A 19,995-nucleotide genomic window follows, 5' to 3' on the forward strand; every position below is an offset into this window, starting at 1 on the left:
TAAAATGATTGGTTCTAATTCAAACATCCTATTTAATGCGTAAATATTGATTATACGCAGGTAGGTACACGTTGCGAGGTTACCTAACCACCCCAGCCAACCATGGCGTAAATAACATGCCCTATTAATTTACATGATTATTATAAGCAATAAGTGTCAGTTATGACAAATGTGACTTATTGTCAACCTAAACTTGTTTATATATTTACTAATAACGAATCCAATAATTAGATTGACAAACTTAAATGTAAAAGGTTTGTGCATATCCTTCTTCATATTTTTTATTCTATTCAAACCAGAGGCTACGATAATGTGTGCATATGAGTTTTTCCAATATCAAGATGTGAATCCTCCTACTTATTAGAGTGAAGATCAGTGGCAAAGATTGCGTAAATCTGGACACTTGATATTAACTTTTCTGCAGTAAATTGGTCTGAGGCGCCGAGTCCTTAAGTGCTTGGATAGAATAGCTACGGTTAGCTACTAGATATATAGTAGATACCTACTTGAAAAACAGATAGGTAATGAAATTATGAATTACGATTTCTCGAAATGTGTTTAATAGAAGCAACTAATATACAAGTGGCCCCTTTCATTGCAGACAAGTGAACGGGTGATTATCTACAGTAGGTATTTAATTACTTAGATACAGCATTGCACTGGTGGTTATAGAAAGTTGTATTTAATCGTGGGTTCGACATCTGGCTCGTTTCATGGAACTTATGTATGAAATATATAGGTAGATTGATTTACCGGTCACTTTACAATGGCTGCAGCTGCAGTTATTTCATATTTAACATAGCGAGATCACCTGACTAATTTTCTCGCAGTAGTTTTCGTAAAACCCAGTGTTACAGTTACCTACTAAAAGCGGTCCCCGTGAGCGTAAGGTACTAACGTTTAGAAGAACAGTAGGAGTATTTAACTCTCTTTACGGCCTCCTAGCCTAGTTGGTCGGGACCCTGCCAACGAAGCAGGAGGTCCAAGGTTCGAATCCCGGTATGGGTATTTAATTGTGTGTAATATCACAAATATTTGTTCCCGAGTTATGGATGCTTTCTATGTTTTTTTTAATAATATAGGAGGCAAACGAGCATACGAATCAACTGATGGTAAGCGATTACCCGACGGTAATCACGTCATAGGGTTGAAGCGAAAAAAAAACCGGACAAGTACGAGTCGGACTTTCCCACCGAGGGTTCCGTACAAATTTAACTTATTTCATATTCATATTTATTTATTCCATCCATGGTACACAGGTGTTACATATATAATAGTTTCACATGGGCCCTGGTAGGGCAAGGCAATTATCTTAAATCTAAAGATTAATTTATATATGTACAATATATTTGACAGTGTCTTATTTAACTTTTAATAATTTCATTGTTGTATTATATAATATATAGTTATTTCTAAAGTCAATAACTGATTTTATTTTACCAAAATTTATAAAATTAAATATACAAACGCTTAAAACGATTGTAAGTTTATGTCAAAAAATATCGATACCTATATAATGTCAATTTCAAGCTTAAATTAAAAATTGTAAAATGAGACATGTCCAATAAATACACTAAACTACAAAATAATTACATTTCATCTTCCAAAAAATCTTTAAGCCTACAACAACACTTATTAATTAAAAGGTCCTTTAACTGCTTATTGAATAGCGTTTCTGATGTCTGCAATTTAATGTCGTCGCTGATTTTATTATAAATATTGATGGCCATCATGTTTGGGCTTGATTTATGTAGCTTTAGTACAGAACTTGTCGGTGGCGCCAGGTTATTCTTAAATCTACTTACAAAACGTCGAGGACGGTCGGCAATTTTTGGAAAGAATTCCGGGTGTTTCCTAACAAATTTGCAGATTTCTAAAATGTACATTGATGTTAATGTCAAAATTTTGTATTTAATAAAGTAGGGTCTACATTCGTCGGAGTCTGTAGTGTTGGCGAGTATTCGTATGCATTTTTTTTGAAGGACTAATAGATCATTTATGTCAGTACTGTTTCCCCATAGAATTATCCCGTAACTGAGCCATGAGGAAGCATAGGCGTAGTAGGCAGTCAAAGCGCATTGAAAGTTGGTAGATTTTTTTAATTCTCTAATTACATATATAAAACTGGACATTTTGTTTTTGATTTTATTTAGATGTGATTTCCAGTTGATGTGAGAATCTATGTCTATTCCAAGGAGGGTAAAAGCGTCTACACATTCTAGGGTTTGTCCGTTAAATGATAGATTTATATCTAATGCTTGTTTTTGGTAAGGCCTAAATTGTATGATTTTAGTTTTTGCAAAATTTATCTCTAAATTGTGGTCAGTGAGCCAGTCTGTAAGTTTGGTCAATATGTTATATTTGTCGCTTTGAATATTTTGATCATTTTTGCATGACATCAAAACAGAGATATCATCCGCAAAAAGTACGCACAAGTCATTCAAGATCATTGGCAGATTGTTTATATAAATTAAAAATAATAAACAGCCGATGCAGCTTCCTTGCGGAATTGAGTGTTCGACTGCTCGTACCTCCGATCTTACGTGCCTCATCATCATGCCTGTTTTGTTATCATTGTGTTGTATTTCAACGTATTGTTTCCGTTTATCTAGGTATGATGTAAGCCATTTATGCGCGGTACCTCTAATTCCTATTTCATGTAGTTTGTCAAGCAGTATTTTATATTGCACCCTATTATAAGCCTTCGACATATCTAAAAGAATACCAATTGCATACTTTTTTTCGTTTAAAACATTGTATACGTCCTGCATATAATTTTCTTATTACGGCTTCCACGCCATCATGCGCAAGCGGGTGGCGTCGCTGGTGCGGCACCACCAACAGCATCCTAGCCACAGTCGCAGACAGGATAGATGGCGCTTTCTGGAAGTACTGAAGTACCTAGGCTACATGTGTACCTATAACAGTTAAAGTATACATATATTACATACATACATATTGTCACTAACATAAGTGAAGAGTTATAATAAATAAGTTACTAATATATTATGGAAATTGAATTTCTGAAATAAATAATTATTTTATTTTATTATTATTATTCCTTTATTTATTTTCAGTCTTAGGCTAGGCTTTTTACAACATGAGTATAAAAGTAAAATATAAAAACACTTACAAAACATTACAAAAATATATAAACAGATTATAAAAAACCTAACCTAGGGTGCCGCCGGCAGCGGGGCAGGGCCCAAGCTGCCGGTGGTCAAGGCCGCAGAGAGAGGAACCGGCGGACTATCCGCGCCGTGTCCAAGATCACCGCCTTCTGCATCTGACCCTTGATCCAACCACCTAGCGAGAGTCTCTCAAGGTGTTGGTCGAGACTCTTCGCTATGAGACCGATCGCTGAAACGACTATCGGGACAATGATCGTCGAATCAACATCCCACATGGCGGTTATCTCGTGAGCCAAGTCTAGGTACTTACTGGACTTGTCCTTCTCGGCGTTCACGAGATTCTCATCATGGGGGATGGTGATGTCGACGAGCACGGCCCGGCGCTGCGATCGATCTATTATCACAATGTCAGGCTTATTGGCATTGTCAGGCAATGGAGCGTGGCACGACTATTCTCGAGACGAACTGGCACAGGTAAATACTTGTAGTACGGTACTTCGCGGTCCACAAGGCCGTATAGAAGAGCAAGCTGCTGGTGAATAATCCTGGCTACGAGATTATGTCTGTGCGAGTACTCGCCGTTAGCAAGATGAGAACAACCGGAAATGATATGCCTGAGTGACTCTCCGGGACGGCGGCATGCCCGACAAATGTCGACCGTACCGTCCTTCAGGATATATTTGCGATAGTTGTTCGTCATCATAACTTCGTCCGCAATTGCACAGGCAAAACCTTCGGTTTCTCCGAAGAGGTCCCCGAAATTATTATTATTATTTTTAATTATTTTTACAAATTCTAAATTTGAGATTTTTCCCCTTCAGAGTTCTAGGTCAACGGGAAGTAAGTACCCTATTAACCCTATAAATTTTATTTCCCTTGAGTGTCGAAATATACGTTTACAGTACATATATGGTGCTACTTTTTCGCACTAGTGCGTAAAGAGCACTTTTCGTGCATATGTCGAAAGTTTAAAAGGCCTTATGTACTGTAAAACGTTGTACGATACACGTGCGAAAAGGTAATTCGCAACTCGTGTCGATTTAAAACACTCCCTGCGGTCGTGTTTTAATTTATCGCCACTCGTTTCGAATTTCCTCTTTTCTGCACTTGTATCGTAAATAACTATTTTTGCGGCATAAACGGCCGTATCTTTTTATTCCTAGGCCGTATTCTTTTTTAACGTTGACTTAGAAGTGATTTTTTCACAGCTTTAAGGGACCGTAGACCTGAGTATATGGTTTAAATTTCAATTCGATACCCTTTTCCCTCCACGCATTCCCGAGTTAAAGGGTCTTGACAGACAGACATACGAACGGACAACAAAGTGATCCTATAAGGGTTCCTTTTTTTCCTTTTGAGGTACGGAACCCTAAAAATTCATCCCCTCTTTACGGGTAGAGGACGTACCCAATTTTTTTTATTTTTTTTTACCACTGTCCGATTGATTTATTCATATATCCATACCAAATTGCAGCTTTCTAGTAGCACTAACGCTCACGGAGCAAAGCCTCGGACGGACAGACGTCCATAGCGAAACAATAACGGTTCCTAGTTGACTACGGAACCCTAAAAAGCGCTATGATTTTTCAAAAACACTGCTGGCTGAATCTACTGCTCCTTAAGGTGCTTCTAGAGGCCACCGTACCAACTGCTATAGAGTATTAGGAGCTACAGTGTAATCCGTTTATTATGACTCCGCTTATACTGACCAACCGCTTACTATGACGTTATTACTGTGTGAAGTTTGGTTATCATATAAAATTCTTTGTTACAAAGTCGGATAAGATGACTTCGCTTATAGTGACAAGTCGCTTAATTACTATGACCTATAAATACTATTTTCATGATATTATGTCCGGTTATACTGACACATTCGCTGGTTTTCGTGCGATTTCCCTGCGAGGACGTTTGGGGCGTGCGTGGCCTGTAAGTTGTTTTAGTTTTGATTCGCAGCACGTGACAAGTTGATAATTGGTATAAGGTTAATAAAACTCATCTCTCACAAATGAATTTGAGATTAATTTGGAAAAAATACTTAATAAAAATAAGAAGTTAATCAACTATGCTTTATATGACATCCGCTTAGTATGACGTATTTGTCACTTCCCTTCGAAACCATTATAAGCGGATTCTACTGTATTAATTTAGCACGGCACTTGCAGAAGCAGCATGCGCCGGCATGCATGGCTTGGGGCCTGTTCGCGTTTAGCCGAGACGGCCGCCACCGCCTGGCCGGCGTGCTGCGCGCGCTGCTCATCGCGCAGCTCGTGGTCTCGCTCTGCATGCTGATCTTCTGCTATAACGCTTCGCATAAGGTCATGATGCTGCTCAAGGATATTCATAAGGTAATAGGAATACAACATCATATTATACTCCTCATGTTGAAGATTTCTTATACTAGCCGTTCTCATATTGTGGTCCGCGGACCCCTAGGGCTCCGCAAAGCCTCTGTTGGGGCTCCGCGAGGATACTTGTAATGTATTAGTTGTAATAATAAGAAAAAAAAAATAGCTCTTCTATAGGTATATCTGGTCCACACTGACGAACGACTTTTTTATATTTGTGGCTCTGTCAAATATTTCGCTTTCCAAAAAAGTGTGAGTACCGCGGATTGGATGTGTACCTACCTAAGTATTGTATTGTATTTAATTTAATTTAATTTAATTTAATTTTTTGTTATTTCAAATAACAAATTGCACCTTACAGATAATGCAAAAGCGGCACAAATTTAAATACATTAACAACATAAAGCAAGAAGAACATAGTCAATAACACATAACATACAACCATATACAACTAAGACACAGGTATAAATTATGATATGGTACTCTCAGGCATCTCTCTTTCTAATATCCTCTTGCATTCCATTATCACTCGCCCCACCGCACGTATATTTAATTATGTAAGTACTGCGGAATGGAGTATCGAGACAAACCATTCTGGTTTAACGATGCTTTTTTAACCGACTTCAATTTCATAGAAGGAGGAGGTTCTGTATTCGGTTTGGACTATTTTTTTTATGTATGTTCACCGATTACTCCGAGACCCGTGGTCCGATTTGAGTAATTCTTTTTTTGTTCGAAAGGAGCTACTTCCAAATTGGTCCCGTATTAATCTGGTTCTGATCTGATGATGGGATCTCTGAGGAATTGAGGGAACTCCTCAATTTTTAAAGGCACATGTATGGTGATTTGGGTGTTTTCATAAGCAACTTGAGCATTTTCTCTCGAAAACGACCAATTTGATAAAGTGATGATGATTTTTTAATGTAGGATGTTCAGCTATTACTCCGAGACCCGTGGTCCGACTTGAACAATTCTTTTTTTTGTTTGAAAGGAACTACCTCCAAGGTGGTCCCACATTAATCTGGTGCTGTTTTGATGATGGGATCCATGAGGAATTGAGGGAACTCCTCCATTTTTAAAGGCACATGTATGGTGATTTGGGTGTTTTCTTAAGCAACTCGAGCATTTTCTCTCTAAAACCACCAATTTGATGAAGTGGAGCTGATGATGATGATTGTTTTGATGATAATGATTTCAGCGATTACTCCGGAACCCATGATCCGATTTGAGTAAATTTTTTTTCTGTTTGAAAGAAGTTACCTCCAAGGTGTTTTCGTAACATTTTTGGTTTTGATCTGATGATGGAATCCGTGAGGAATTGAGGGAACTCCTCAATTTTTAAAGGCACGTGTATGGTGACTTCGGTGTTTTCTAAAGTAACTCAAGCATTTCCTCCCAAAAACCACCAATTTCATGTAGTGCAACTGTAGCCTAACCACGAGTTTGACACTAAATATTCGCTAGCGTCTTCGTAACTTTGTACACTAATATGCCAGTACGAGCGAGATGCATAAACAGTAAGTTACGCACACGATAGCGAATATTTCAATGTCAAACTCGTGGTAAGGCTACTGATGATGAAGACCACAGACGAAAACGAAATGTGGAACTTCCCTCGTATATATGTGTTTTATGATTTTTGATGTAGGTAGTGTTGGAAACAACCAAAGAGACTGAGAAGTGAGGGGTAGGTGTGAGAGGTGAAGGTAGCGGGTATTAGTATTTGGGGGGTTTGAGGTTGGGGCTTGAGGGGAGGTGAGTTGATGGGTCGGGGACTGAGGGGTTGGGAGTTAAGGGATTGGGGGTTAGGGTTAGGAGTTAAGGGGTCTGGGGTTAGGGGTCGGGGAATGGCGGTTGAAGGGTTGGTGGTTTAGGGTCGAGGGGTTCAGCGAGGGGTTGATGTGCTGTGAGGTTGAGTGGGTTTACTAATGTATTGCCAAAAATCGTTTCCCAAAGTATTACTTCCCAAACTATTTTACGCAAATTATCATTTGGCAAAATTTCATTTCGCAAATTTTCATAATCCAACCTAACCTAACCCAACCTTGTACGTGATTTTCATTTCCCAACTATGGGGTTGCGAAATGAAATGGTTGCGAAATAAAAACTTGCTAAAATTTCATTTGGGAAATGAAACTGATGCCATAAGTTTGTTGGGAAGTGAAATTTGGCGAAAAATATTTTGGCTAAACGGCGGTATCCCGGTTGAGTGATCGGGGGGTTTGAGGGAATGGGACAGTGGCGGGGCGGAGAATGGATTTAGTGACAGAAATGATTTCCCAGACGGACTCGAGGAAAATTCCGAATATTTAATAAAGTTTACGAATTTAGAGTTAAACATGATTATGTTTTTCATTCATGCGTCACGCTCTTAACAATGTCTTAAAACTAAAAATGGAAAAATAAAAACTTTTATAAAAAAAAGATAAACCGACTTCAAAAAGGATGAAATAAAATATTATCCTTTTTAGGGTTCCGTGTTTAAGTATATGCGTTACCAACTGATATGTTTGAAGTCGGTGCCAAGCCAAGGAGCTTTATGTATATAAATCCCATTACAACTGTACAAATATAATAAACGTGAAAGTAATTCTGTCTGCCTCTTTGTTACCTTTTCATGGCTAAACAGCTGAACCGCTTTAGCTGAAATTTGGCATGAAGGTTACTTGAATTGTTTTATATCTTGAAATGTAGTCCTCTGGATAAGCGACAGAAAATAACTCAGTCCCAATCCCACACTTGCGTGCTATGGACTGTTCAAGAATTAGTAAGAAATGCTCTTTAAAAAATACGACGATAAATAAACGCATTAGATTTACACTAATGTGCCGACAAGCATGGTACGAACTGCCCCAAGAAGGTTCAACCGTGTGTTCTGTTCTGAAGTGTGTTCTTAAATACCTACAGAAAGTTCGTTTATTGTCGTCGTGTAACGCTGCGTCTTACATAGGCGAACACTCGTGAACACGAATCGAAGCGACGCGGCGCGGCGCGGCCGGCCCAAGGCGTTAGCGTTCGCAAAGAGATCGCCCACGTAGGACACTTCTATAGGTATCAAAGGTTTAATTAAGGCGCCGTGCCGCGCCGCTTAGCGTTCGCGTATTGTTCACCTACATCCTACATAGTAGGTATGCTGCGTTAGGCAATCCAACGTACATACTTATATAGCCGCAGCCTTATAGAATTGCACCAAAATCACTATGAATATATGGTTCAAAATTTGGCTTGGCACCGACTTCAAACATATCAGTTGGTAACGCATATACTTAAACACGGAACCCTAAAAAGGATAATATTTTATTTCATCCTTTTTGAAGTCGGTTTATCTTTTTTTTATAAAAGTTTTTATATCAAATATCATGTAAAATTTGTGATTTATCTCTAATAAATAAAAAAATAAGAAAATGTCCGAAATGAGTGGGTGGATAAGTACTTTAAAATAATTTGGTTCTTAATTCGAATCGATCTGTAACTCTAATAAGATTAGCTCATATTGTAAAGCGCCTACTTTAAACTAGGAATGCACCAGTTGCATAGAAACGTCTATAAGCCGGTATCCCATCCAAATCATCCAATGGCCAAAGCGATTTCCAGTAGAATTTCTGACATCCGGCCATCACGCCGCTTTCACTCTTTGTGCAATGGCTATTTTCGGCCAGTGACTGGCATACTTTATTAATTACATTGTCCAGGTAGCAGTGGTTCTTCTCCACGGCCTCATAATCTTCCAAGCGTACGCGATGAAGCTGCACTACACGAGCGGACTGCGACTCGTCTCATGGCTGCTCAAGTTCTCGCACTGGTCGCGCTCGACTAAAGTCTGCCGCGTGTGGCTCATCAGTGGCACGCTGATCGCGCTCAACGGCTTGGTGGTGTACAGTGCGCTCAACGGGACGCTTCAGGTGTGTCACTTTTTCGGTACAGTTTAGGTATTCACTACTTATACAGTGTGGAAAAAAATTATGGACCCTGGAGGGAAAGTGCCTTAAAACCTTAAGTTAGCTCATTTTACTTCAAGGAAACATTATTTTATAAAATAAAAAAAACAAACCATTTAAAGATTTTTTTAAATCGACAAAAAAATTCAAAAAATGGACACTCGCTTTTTTATTGTACGAGTCTACACAGTTAATGATAACATTTCTCCAAGAAACATTAGGTCATACACTCGTCTGTCGTACAAAATATCCATAAAATCGAATATTTAGTACTCAAGAATATTTAGACAAGCGAAATTGAAAAAAAAAAGAAAAACTTGAATGCAGTTTTGTTTCTTTTTAAAAATAAAAAAATGTTCCCTTTAAGGCATTTTCCCTCCAGAGCCCATTATTTTTTCCACCCTGTATAGCCTAACGATTTCGTTATTCTGTAACAGTCCTATGCTTCTTTATCCACCTGCTGTTTTAATTTAACAACACTTTTCCAACGAACTTGGGCGCATACATGTAGTGTGCCTACGGTAAAATGTCCCTAACGCAGCGTAAAAGAAAAACTTGAATGCAGTTTAGTTTCTTTTTAAAAATAAAAGAATGTTTCCTTTAAGGCATTTTCCCTCCAGAGCCCATTATTTTTTCCACCCTGTATAGCCTAACGATTTCTTTATTCTGTAACAGTCCTATGCTTCTTTATCCACCTGCTGTTTTAATTTAACAACACTTTCCCAACGAACTTGGGCGCATACATGTAGTGTGCCTACGGTAAAATGTCCCTAAAGCTGCGTAAAAGAAAAACTTGAATGCAGATTTGTTTCTTTTTAAAAATAAAAGAATGTTTCCTTTAAGGCATTTTCCCTCCAGAGCCCATTATTTTTTCCACCCTGTATAGCCTAACGATTTCGTTATTCTGTAACAGTCCTATGCTTCTTTATCCACCTGCTGTTTTAATTTAACAACACTTTCCCAACGAACTTGGGCGCATACATGTAGTGTGCCTACGGTAAAATGTCCCTAACGCAGCGTAAAAGAAAAACTTGAATGCAGTTTAGTTTCTTTTTAAAAATAAAAGAATGTTTCCTTTAAGGCATTTTCCCTCCAGAGCCCATTATTTTTTCCACCCTGTATAGCCTAACGATTTCTTTATTCTGTAACAGTCCTATGCTTCTTTATCCACCTGCTGTTTTAATTTAACAACACTTTTCCAACGAACTTGGGCGCATACATGTAGTGTGCCTACGGTAAAATGTCCCTAACGCAGCGTAAAAGAAAAACTTGAATGCAGTTTAGTTTCTTTTTAAAAATAAAAGAATGTTTCCTTTAAGGCATTTTCCCTCCAGAGCCCATTATTTTTTCCACCCTGTATAGCCTAACGATTTCTTTATTCTGTAACAGTCCTATGCTTCTTTATCCACCTGCTGTTTTAATTTAACAACACTTTCCCAACGAACTTGGGCGCATACATGTAGTGTGCCTACGGTAAAATGTCCCTAAAGCTGCGTAAAAGAAAAACTTGAATGCAGATTTGTTTCTTTTTAAAAATAAAAGAGTGTTTCCTTTAAGGCATTTTCCCTCCAGAGCCCATTATTTTTTCCACCCTGTATAGCCTAACGATTTCGTTATTCTGTAACAGTCCTATGCTTCTTTATCCACCTGCTGTTTTAATTTAACAACACTTTCCCAACGAACTTGGGCGCATACATGTAGTGTGCCTACGGTAAAATGTCCCTAACGCAGCGTAGGTGTAGGTACGTAGGCGAACACGCGAACGCAAAGCGGCGCGGAGCGGGGTGAATCAATCCTTTGATAGGTACTTATAGAAGTGTCCTACGTAGGCGATCTTGTTGCGAGCCACCCTTGTTGTTGGGCCCACCGCGCCGCGCCGCGTCGCTTCGCTTCGCGTTCGCGAGTGTTCGCCTACGTAAGACGCAGCGTAAGCCTCTATGTATTTTTAAAGTGGGCGGATCTGTCACCTTACTTAAAAAATATTTGTTGTAGGCTTTGACCAAGGAACTGTCCACATCGTTGCGAGGCGGTATAGCGCAGTACCTCACGGAGCCTACTTGGAAACGTCTTCTAGATACAATTCAGGTACCTTTTTGTGCGAGTTTTTATGTGTAGGTATTGTATGTAAGACTGGCTAAGTGTACTTATCTATAATAAGAAGTGGCAGGTATGTAGGGTTTTACAGATTGCCTTTATCAGGCATTTCTTTTATTCAAACATCATGATTATTTATTAGGTGGAGTTAAGCTGCTGCGGCGCGGACACCCCTAACGACTGGCACGAGATTCCATGGATAAACATAAACTTCTTCAACGAACAATCCGACACTATTATGATGTAAGATTAGTTACATCACATACCTACTTGTTAAGTATTCATTGGGTTTCTTAGAACAGTGAAAATCTAAAGAATTGAGATGAATCTAACAAGAAAAAAGTATAGCATAAAGTATTAAGTATGGTAATTCGAAAAATGAAGTGAGCCGATTAATGTTATCTCTAATGGCTCTTTTACAATAGGGTAATAAAACAATTAACTCCCGGTTTTGCTTACGTTACGTATCTACTTGGACTAAACAATCTTGATCCCACTTAAATTACTTTTATACATTATAATTTGTGACCTTTTCAACAAAACTAGTTATTAAACGTAGCTTTGAACCAATCTATGTTGATGGTGACGTGACAGGATGGCCGGTGCTGACGGCAAGGTGATGCTTCCAGTATCTCCCTACTCGTGCTGCACCCCGCGAGTGCTCGCCGCCTGCTATCACGACCCTTTGCAGCAGGTACCGAACTGTCTATAAAATGCGTTTAAGTAGCTACCAACTTATTATAGAGTTATGTATTGAGTATCGGTTTTCGAATAGGCTAGATGACAATTTTTAGTGTTCCGTGCAAAACTCTGTTTTGACAAACGGAACACTTATGGGATCACTTCGGTCTTGCATATCAGTTAAATGCGTTTTTCTCAGAGACCGTTTGACATAGATACCTAAAATTTTAAACAGTTATAGCAATTACCACCACTAATATTGTAAATAAGTCAAAACCGCTTATTTCTTATTTTAGGGGGTAATTTAGGGGGTTGAGAGGGGTAACCTGTTTTTTTTATTTCATTTGTCTGAAATTATCTAGGTAATCAAAAGAAGAAAAAATTATGTCCCTCTTTCTAACTTTTGAACCATGGGTCGAAAAATATGAAAAAAAAACGTGACTGTAGAGTTTAATAAAGACATTAAACCAAAATTATAGGCAACATGATCAGTCAAGCCGTTTTTGAGTTATCGCTTATCGCAAAACGTCTTCCTTTCATAGGAAAACGACGTGCAAAGCGCTGTGAGGGTATTCCATTTTTAACCGACTTCAAGATTTCAAAAGGAGGAGGTTATCAATTCGGTTGTATGTTTTTTTTGTTTTTTTTTAATGTTTGTTACTCCATAACTCCGTCATTTTAGGACCGATTTTGAAAATTCTTTTTTTGATTGTAAGTATATACATACAGATTGGTCCCGTTTTTGTCAAAACCCAGTTCTGATGATGGGATCCATGAGGAATCGAGGGAACTCCTCAAATGTTAAAGGCTTACATATAGTGATTTTAGTATTTTCATCAACAAATCAAGCACTTACATTTAAAAAAGTGACATTTGATGAAGTGGAACTGCTGATGATGATCAGAACTGAACTCTTCAATGACGCATAGTTCACGTTTGGCGATTTGTCCTCTTCGTTATGTTTGTTAAGCAAGTTAGGTTTTCAAGAAACATTTTTGTCAAGCTCGAGTTCTGATGTTGGGATCCATGAGGAATCGAGGGAACTCCTCAAATGTGACAGGCATACTTATAGTGATTTTTGTATTTTTATCAACAAATCCAGCATTTCCATTTTAAAAAGTGACATTTGATAAAGTGGAACTGCTGATGATGATCAGAATGGAACTCTTTAATGACGCATAGTTTACGTTTGGCGATTTGTCCTCTTCTTTATAAACATAACTTAAGTTGCTTAACAAACGTTAAGCAACTTAAGTTTTTAAGGCATATTTTTGTCAAACTCGAGTTCTGATGATGAGACCCATGAGGAACCGAGGGAACTCCTCGAATGTGAAATGCATACATATTGTGATTTTTGTATTTTCATCATCAAATCCAGCATTTACATTTAAAAAAGTGACATTTGATTAAGTGGAACTGCTGATGATGATCAGAATGGGACTCTTCAATGACACATAGTTCACGTTTGGCGATTTGTTCTCTTCCTTATGGACCCAGACCCAAACTTGGACCCGGACTCGGACCCGGACCCGGGTCTGGACATGGACCCCAACTCGGATCCGGACCCGGACCGAACTCTGACCCAAACTTGGACCCGGACAGCCGGACACGGACCCGGACTCGGATCCGGACCCAAACCCGGACCCGGAAATGCTACTAGAAAAGTGGGTTAGGTTAGGTTAGAACTGTGACCCTTACAGAAACGAAATGCTATCAGAAAAGTAGGTTAGGTTAGGTTAGGTTAGAACTGCGACCCTTACAAAAACGAAATGCTACTAGAAAAGTGGGTAGTTTTACGTCCTTTTCTACATTTTTAGGCAATATTATAATAAATAGGCAATTAGGCAAAATTAGTCAAAAGATGGATAAGGATAATTACGCAAAATATGCTGTATATTTCATTTCATTGTCTGGAATCTAAGAGTGCACCATCAACAATAAGTAAACTTTCAGCGGCATCCCCCATTGAAGTCGGTTTTTTTTTTTCTTAAAAATTATGTTTATGTGCAAATGATACTTACTAATGTTAGTTCTACGTTTTAGTTTCGTGATTCCACATTTAATTAAACGTAGAAGCTAATACCGTGTCGTTAAGAGATCACAGAAAATAAAATTTTCAATGAACCATTTTTAGGGTTCCGTAGCCAAATGGCAAAAAACGGAACCCTTATGGATTCGTCATGTCTGTCTGTTTGTCTGTCTGTCTGTCTGTCTGTCTGTCCGTCCGTATGTCACAGCCACTTTTTTCCGAAACTTTAAGAATTATACTGTTGAAACTTGGTAAGTAGATGTATTTTTAACCGACTTCAAGATTTCAAAAGGAGGAGGTTATCAATTCGGTTGTATGTTTTTTTTGTTTTGTTTTTTAATTTTTTTATTTTTAATGTTTGTTACTCCATAACTCCGTTATTTCTGGACCGATTTTGAAAATTCTTTTTTTGATTGTAAGTATATACATACAGATTGGTCCCGTTTTTGTCAAAACGCAGTTCTGATGATGGGATCCATGAGGAATCGAGGGAACTCCTCAAATGTTAAAGGCTTACATATAGTGATTTTAGTATTTTCATCAACAAATCAAGTACTTACATTTAAAAAAAGTGACATTTGATGAAGTGGAACTGCTGATGATGATCAGAACGGAACTCTTCAATGACGCATAGTTCACGTTTGGCGATTTGTCCTCTTCGTTATGTTTGTTAAGCAAGTTAAGTTTTCAAGAAACATTTTTGTCAAGCTCGAGTTCTGATGATGGGATCCATGAGGAATCGAGGGAACTCCTCAAATGTGAAAGACATACATATAGTGATTTTTGTATTTTTATTAATAAATCCAGCATTTCCATTTTAAAAAGTGACATTTGATGAAGTGGAACTGCTGATGATGATCAGAATGGAACTCTTTAATGACGCATAGTTTACGTTTGGCGATTTGTCCTCTTCTTTATGTTTGTTAAGCAACTTAAGTTTTTAAGGCATATTTTTGTCAAGCTCGAGTTCTGATGATGAGACCTATGAGGAACCGAGGGAACTCCTCAAATGTGAGATGCATACATATTTTGATTTTTGTATTTTCATCAACAAATCCAGCATTTACATTTAAAAAAGTGACATTTGATTAAGTGGAACTGCTGATGATAATCAGAATGGAACTCTTTAATGACACATAGTTCACGTTTGGCGATTTGTTCTCTTCCTTATGGACCCAGACCCAAACTTGGACCCGGACTCGGACCCGGACCCGGGTCTGGACATGGACCCCAACTCGGATCCGGACCCGGACCGAACTCTGACCCAAACTTGGACCCGGACAGCCGGACACGGACCCGGACTCGGATCCGGATCCAGACCCGGACCCGGAAATGCTACTAGAAAAGTGGGTTAGGTTAGGTTAGAACTGTGACCCTTACAGAAACGAAATGCTATCAGAAAAGTAGGTTAGGTTAGGTTAGAACTGCGACCCTTACAAAAACGAAATGCTACTAGAAAAGTGGGTGGTTTTACCTCCTTTTCTACATTATTAGGCAATATTATAATAATTAGGCAATTAGGCAAAATTAGTCAAAAGATGGATTAGGATAATTACGCAAAATATGCTGTCTATTTCATTTCATTGTCTGGAATCTAAGAGTGCACCATCAACAATAAGTAAACTTTCAGCGGCATCCCCCATTGAAGTCGATTTTTTTTTCTTAAAAATTATGTTATAAATCCTTCTGACCCATTGCAGTCGGAATGGCGCGAAGTTTGGGAGGAAGGTTCTCCGCTACTATCGGCCTCGCTCCACACGCGCGGCTGCGTGGAGGCCGTGCGCACACCGCTCACTAAAGCTCTCCTGACACTACACATTCTACATGTGTTGATAGTGCTGTTCCAAGTAAGTGAGACAGGATTGACAGGCAGGAGGCCGATGATGGTCGACCTGCTGGCTGCTGCTGATGCCTGATCTTTCTTTAATTATATGACAACCTGACATAACTATGCCTAATAAATCTCCTCCTATATAACCTCCTGTCATTTGATGATCCAATGACCAGAAAAAACTAGTCCTACTTAATAAGGATATTAATTACGCTACGAGATTCGACGAATTTTCTAACAATATTAAATTGCAGGTATTAATCCTAATATTGACTCGGTTGCTGGCTACCAGCGCGGAGGACGCGGTGTTGCACGGGGACTGCGATGGCGTCGGCCAGGGCTACATCTTTTGGAGGGCATCCAAGGATCGTATACGACGAAATCTAAGAGAGGTAAGACTTAAGGGTGAACTTGTAGAACGAAGGCATTTAATTTCAGTACCATTTCGTACCTTGTCACAGTGACAATCAATACCTATGAAAGTCGCTAGGGACCTCATATTTCACTGTGACAAGGTACCTACGAAATGTACTGAAATTAAATTCCTTGACCGTACGTTAAGCTTAGGTTACACTTCTTATTGGACAAAAGACAATCTGTTTTGCGTTCGAAAAACGATTTCTTAATAGAAACCCAGACCCACCCACCCACCCTCCCCCACCCTCACCCTCACCCACACCCTCACCCTCGTGGACCCAGTTCTATTACTTGATTTGCTGGTGCTTGATGCTGGCAAAGATAGATATAACTCCGTAAAGTGTGTCGATAGATGGCAGTGAATTTACTGTGGTTACAAAATTTACTATGACAGTACCGCTCTATAATATTATATCCTCTTTGATGCTGGTCAATGATTGACTTATGATCATGCACCGTGCGTGTTTTAAGGTCTGCCACAGTGTGGATTGCCTGAATATGGATATTATTTCATAACTCAATATTGACACTTAACTACGTACTAGTGCTCTAAACCAGGGACCGGACAACCCTTTCCGCGATAAAACCCTTTCAATGGGCGACACTTAAACACGGCTAACACATTGAAAGACTTTCCCTTTTGAACTGCAAGCCCATTCATACCCTTACCTTTGACTAACCCTTACCGAAAAGCTAACCAAAAATAAGGCTAGCTCTTAATAAGGGTTACCCTTATCTTTAAGCGCTTTTTATAAAGGTTTCCCTTTGCGTGAAAGAGACAGGATTAGTATATATCTACGGTAAAAGGAAAGAAAATACGTGCCTAGTCAAAGAACGCCGCCGTCGCCGCCGACGATCGCCCGGATTCGAAGTAATGTGTGCTTTATGAACAAGGTAGACGACTTAAATTAGCACGCTTATATGCTAAAAGGGAAGCCCTTTATAAGGCTAACCCTTATAAGCAATATGCAAGGTGTTGGTGAGCGGATGATAAGGGTTTTGTAAGGGTATTTGGGCTACCGATTACTCAAATGTGGTAGCTTTATATAAGGGTTTTTAAAACCAAAACAAAGGGTTTCGTCTGGCAAAGGGTATGGTGAGTTAAGCCTTATGCAATACCCTTATAAAACCCCGATAAGGGATAGCGGGCCGGTCCCTGCTCTAAACCTTAGCCTGCCTGGATTCTTTAACAAATGTATTAATATAGTAAAGAAATCGTTTCTAAAAACGTAGCTAAGTGCTGCACTATTTTATTTGTGCATCTAGTACCTACGTAAGTTGCAATCTGAAGTCGTGATTACGTCACGTCGCTCCTGTACACTTCTGCATCATAAGAATTACATTTGACTGATGTTATTTGCTCAGCTGTTAATTATTGTACACAAAGTTACCCATTCCGCTTAAAAGAAACTATCTTTGTCAAGTTTAGCAAGCCACAATAATGTTCACTGACAGCGTGACAGCAAGCATAATTTTGTATCTTTGTTCAATTATTTAAAGTTGAAAGATCTCAAGCGCCAATTTCAGAGTCAATTCGATATCGACCTAATTTGATTCAATGTAGGACTTGCATTTATTACTTAGGTATATATATACCTAAGTAATAAATCTGTGATTATTTTAAATTTCAGATGCATATTATTTCATATGTGAATAGACTTTAATTTATTATTGTGCATTGGCCTTGGTACAGTGACCCAGTGTCATGCCAGCTATGATGGAATATATCTGAATGTTTTGATAGGCATTGATCTCAACTCAATTATAAATGATTGGTTAAATATACGATTATCCTGGACAAGTTACATACTTGTTTTTAGGTTAAAAGTATAGTACCCAGAGTTGAGCCATACAAAATTAATGATAGTCACAACGATACTTTCTGCAGCGGGCACCCTCGTCACTGTCGCTTGTGGGCAAGTGTAGCACCTGCGCGTTGCTGCTAGACCGGCAGCGCTGCGTGCTGTGTGTGCGCAGCCCGCGCGCCCACCGCGCCTGCTTACACTACCCTTGAAGACGCCACGCCCCACGCCAACGCCATCACGGGCCTTGCGGGACGAAACTCGAGTTTGGGCTTATCTTGGAAATATCAACAGTTTGGGCTCAAGACGTTTGTCCATCGTCCAATATCTGCATCACATTGAATTAAGGCCCATTTACATGGCGCGAGTTTCTCGCACGTTTTGGGGCGAGAAATCGTATGACTTTATCGTATGCAATAATCGCCAGGCGAGTATCGTATAAAAATGTTTACATTCATGCTAGAAATATAAACTCGCTTACGATTATGTCATTCGATACTCGCACGGAGATTATCGCCAGGTGAAATAGTTTACACGAGGAGCCGCATTCTAGGGAGATATTTTCTTACGATTTTTCGACTCGTCTAAACTGGTTCTCGTATGAAATTTTTTCACGTACGTGCGAGAATCGCACGAATCGGTCCAAACCGATTTTCATACGAGTTTAGCCAGTCAACTTACGTGATTAGTTGCTATCATTTACCACTAGGTATGCGTATACTGTAAATATTCGTAATAATATTTCTTGTTTCTCACATTATTTTTACAAGCTTTTATTTAACTTACAAACGTTTGTTTGTTTGAATATGTTTGTTCTGGTCAAATCTTGCAAATTTAATCCCCCATTATTTGATTGAGCTGAAAATTCCTATACATATGTGAGTTGGGTGACAAAGTAGTATTATGGTACCATTGAACTGGTCTGATTATGGACACAGGAGGTGGCCATCGGAACTCTATAAAACAACGCAACCTAGATGTGTTTGGGTTCATTAAAATTCTCTCGATGAGTATTAGTTGTCTGTTAAAAGAAAAGTACAGTCAGCGATAATATCTTCTGCCAAAAATGTTTTTTTTTAACAAAATTAATTTAATGATTTTAATATAATTTCAGTTGCATTTATTTTAATATTGGCTCTTGGCTGAAATGGCGTGACGTTGCCCTAAGAAAAAAAAGTTGGCGGGAAATAGTTAGCAGCATTCTACCTATAGGTACATATTCAAAGAAAATTTTGTTGTGCGTTTTGGCGATTAATAAAACATTTAAAATGTAAAAGTAAAATTTAAAACGTATAAAGTACCGACACAATCAGAACAGCCTCTTGCAATGCACTCATGATGACGACTGAAATGCATATAAACTCGAAATACGATTCTCGCATTTAAGTTTTGTTTACACGGAGACATCCAATCATCAAAGGCGAGGAGATTATCGCCCCTACTTGTACGATATCGTACGTATAGTTTACATGATACCATATTTTTTCTCGTGCTACGATAATCGCATGGTCGAGGCGAGAAACTCGCACCATATGGGCCTTTAAACTCTTATGTCTACGAGACAGATGTTGGAATATCGAATGCAGTTTGTAAGCTTGTCCGCGCCAAAGTAAGTGGAATCTAGATGAATTCAACCGAAACAAAATCTCAATGGATACTGCCATCCTCAATTAATTCGAAGCTTCTGTTTGTGATCACCGCTATTGAGATTGTTTCTCAGTGTGTTC

General features: G+C 38.9%; 1 protein-coding gene across 1 annotated transcript; it reads left to right on the forward strand.

Annotated features, from left to right (window-relative positions):
• Window positions 1-178: 178 nt before the first annotated feature.
• Window positions 179-18,512, forward strand: LOC134746325 (RDS/peripherin-like protein xRDS35). Its single transcript, XM_063680725.1, has 9 exons — window positions 179-254; window positions 5,294-5,476; window positions 9,169-9,378; window positions 11,407-11,499; window positions 11,651-11,751; window positions 12,103-12,202; window positions 15,919-16,065; window positions 16,304-16,441; window positions 18,355-18,512. The coding sequence occupies exons 2-9, from the start codon at window positions 5,315-5,317 to the stop codon at window positions 18,478-18,480; spliced, it is 1,077 nt and encodes a 358-aa protein (XP_063536795.1). The 5' UTR covers window positions 179-254; window positions 5,294-5,314; the 3' UTR covers window positions 18,481-18,512.
• Window positions 18,513-19,995: the final 1,483 nt, after the last annotated feature.

This window comes from Cydia strobilella, chromosome 1 (genome assembly GCF_947568885.1).
Source record: "Cydia strobilella chromosome 1, ilCydStro3.1, whole genome shotgun sequence".
Classification (NCBI taxonomy): domain Eukaryota; kingdom Metazoa; phylum Arthropoda; class Insecta; order Lepidoptera; family Tortricidae; genus Cydia; species Cydia strobilella.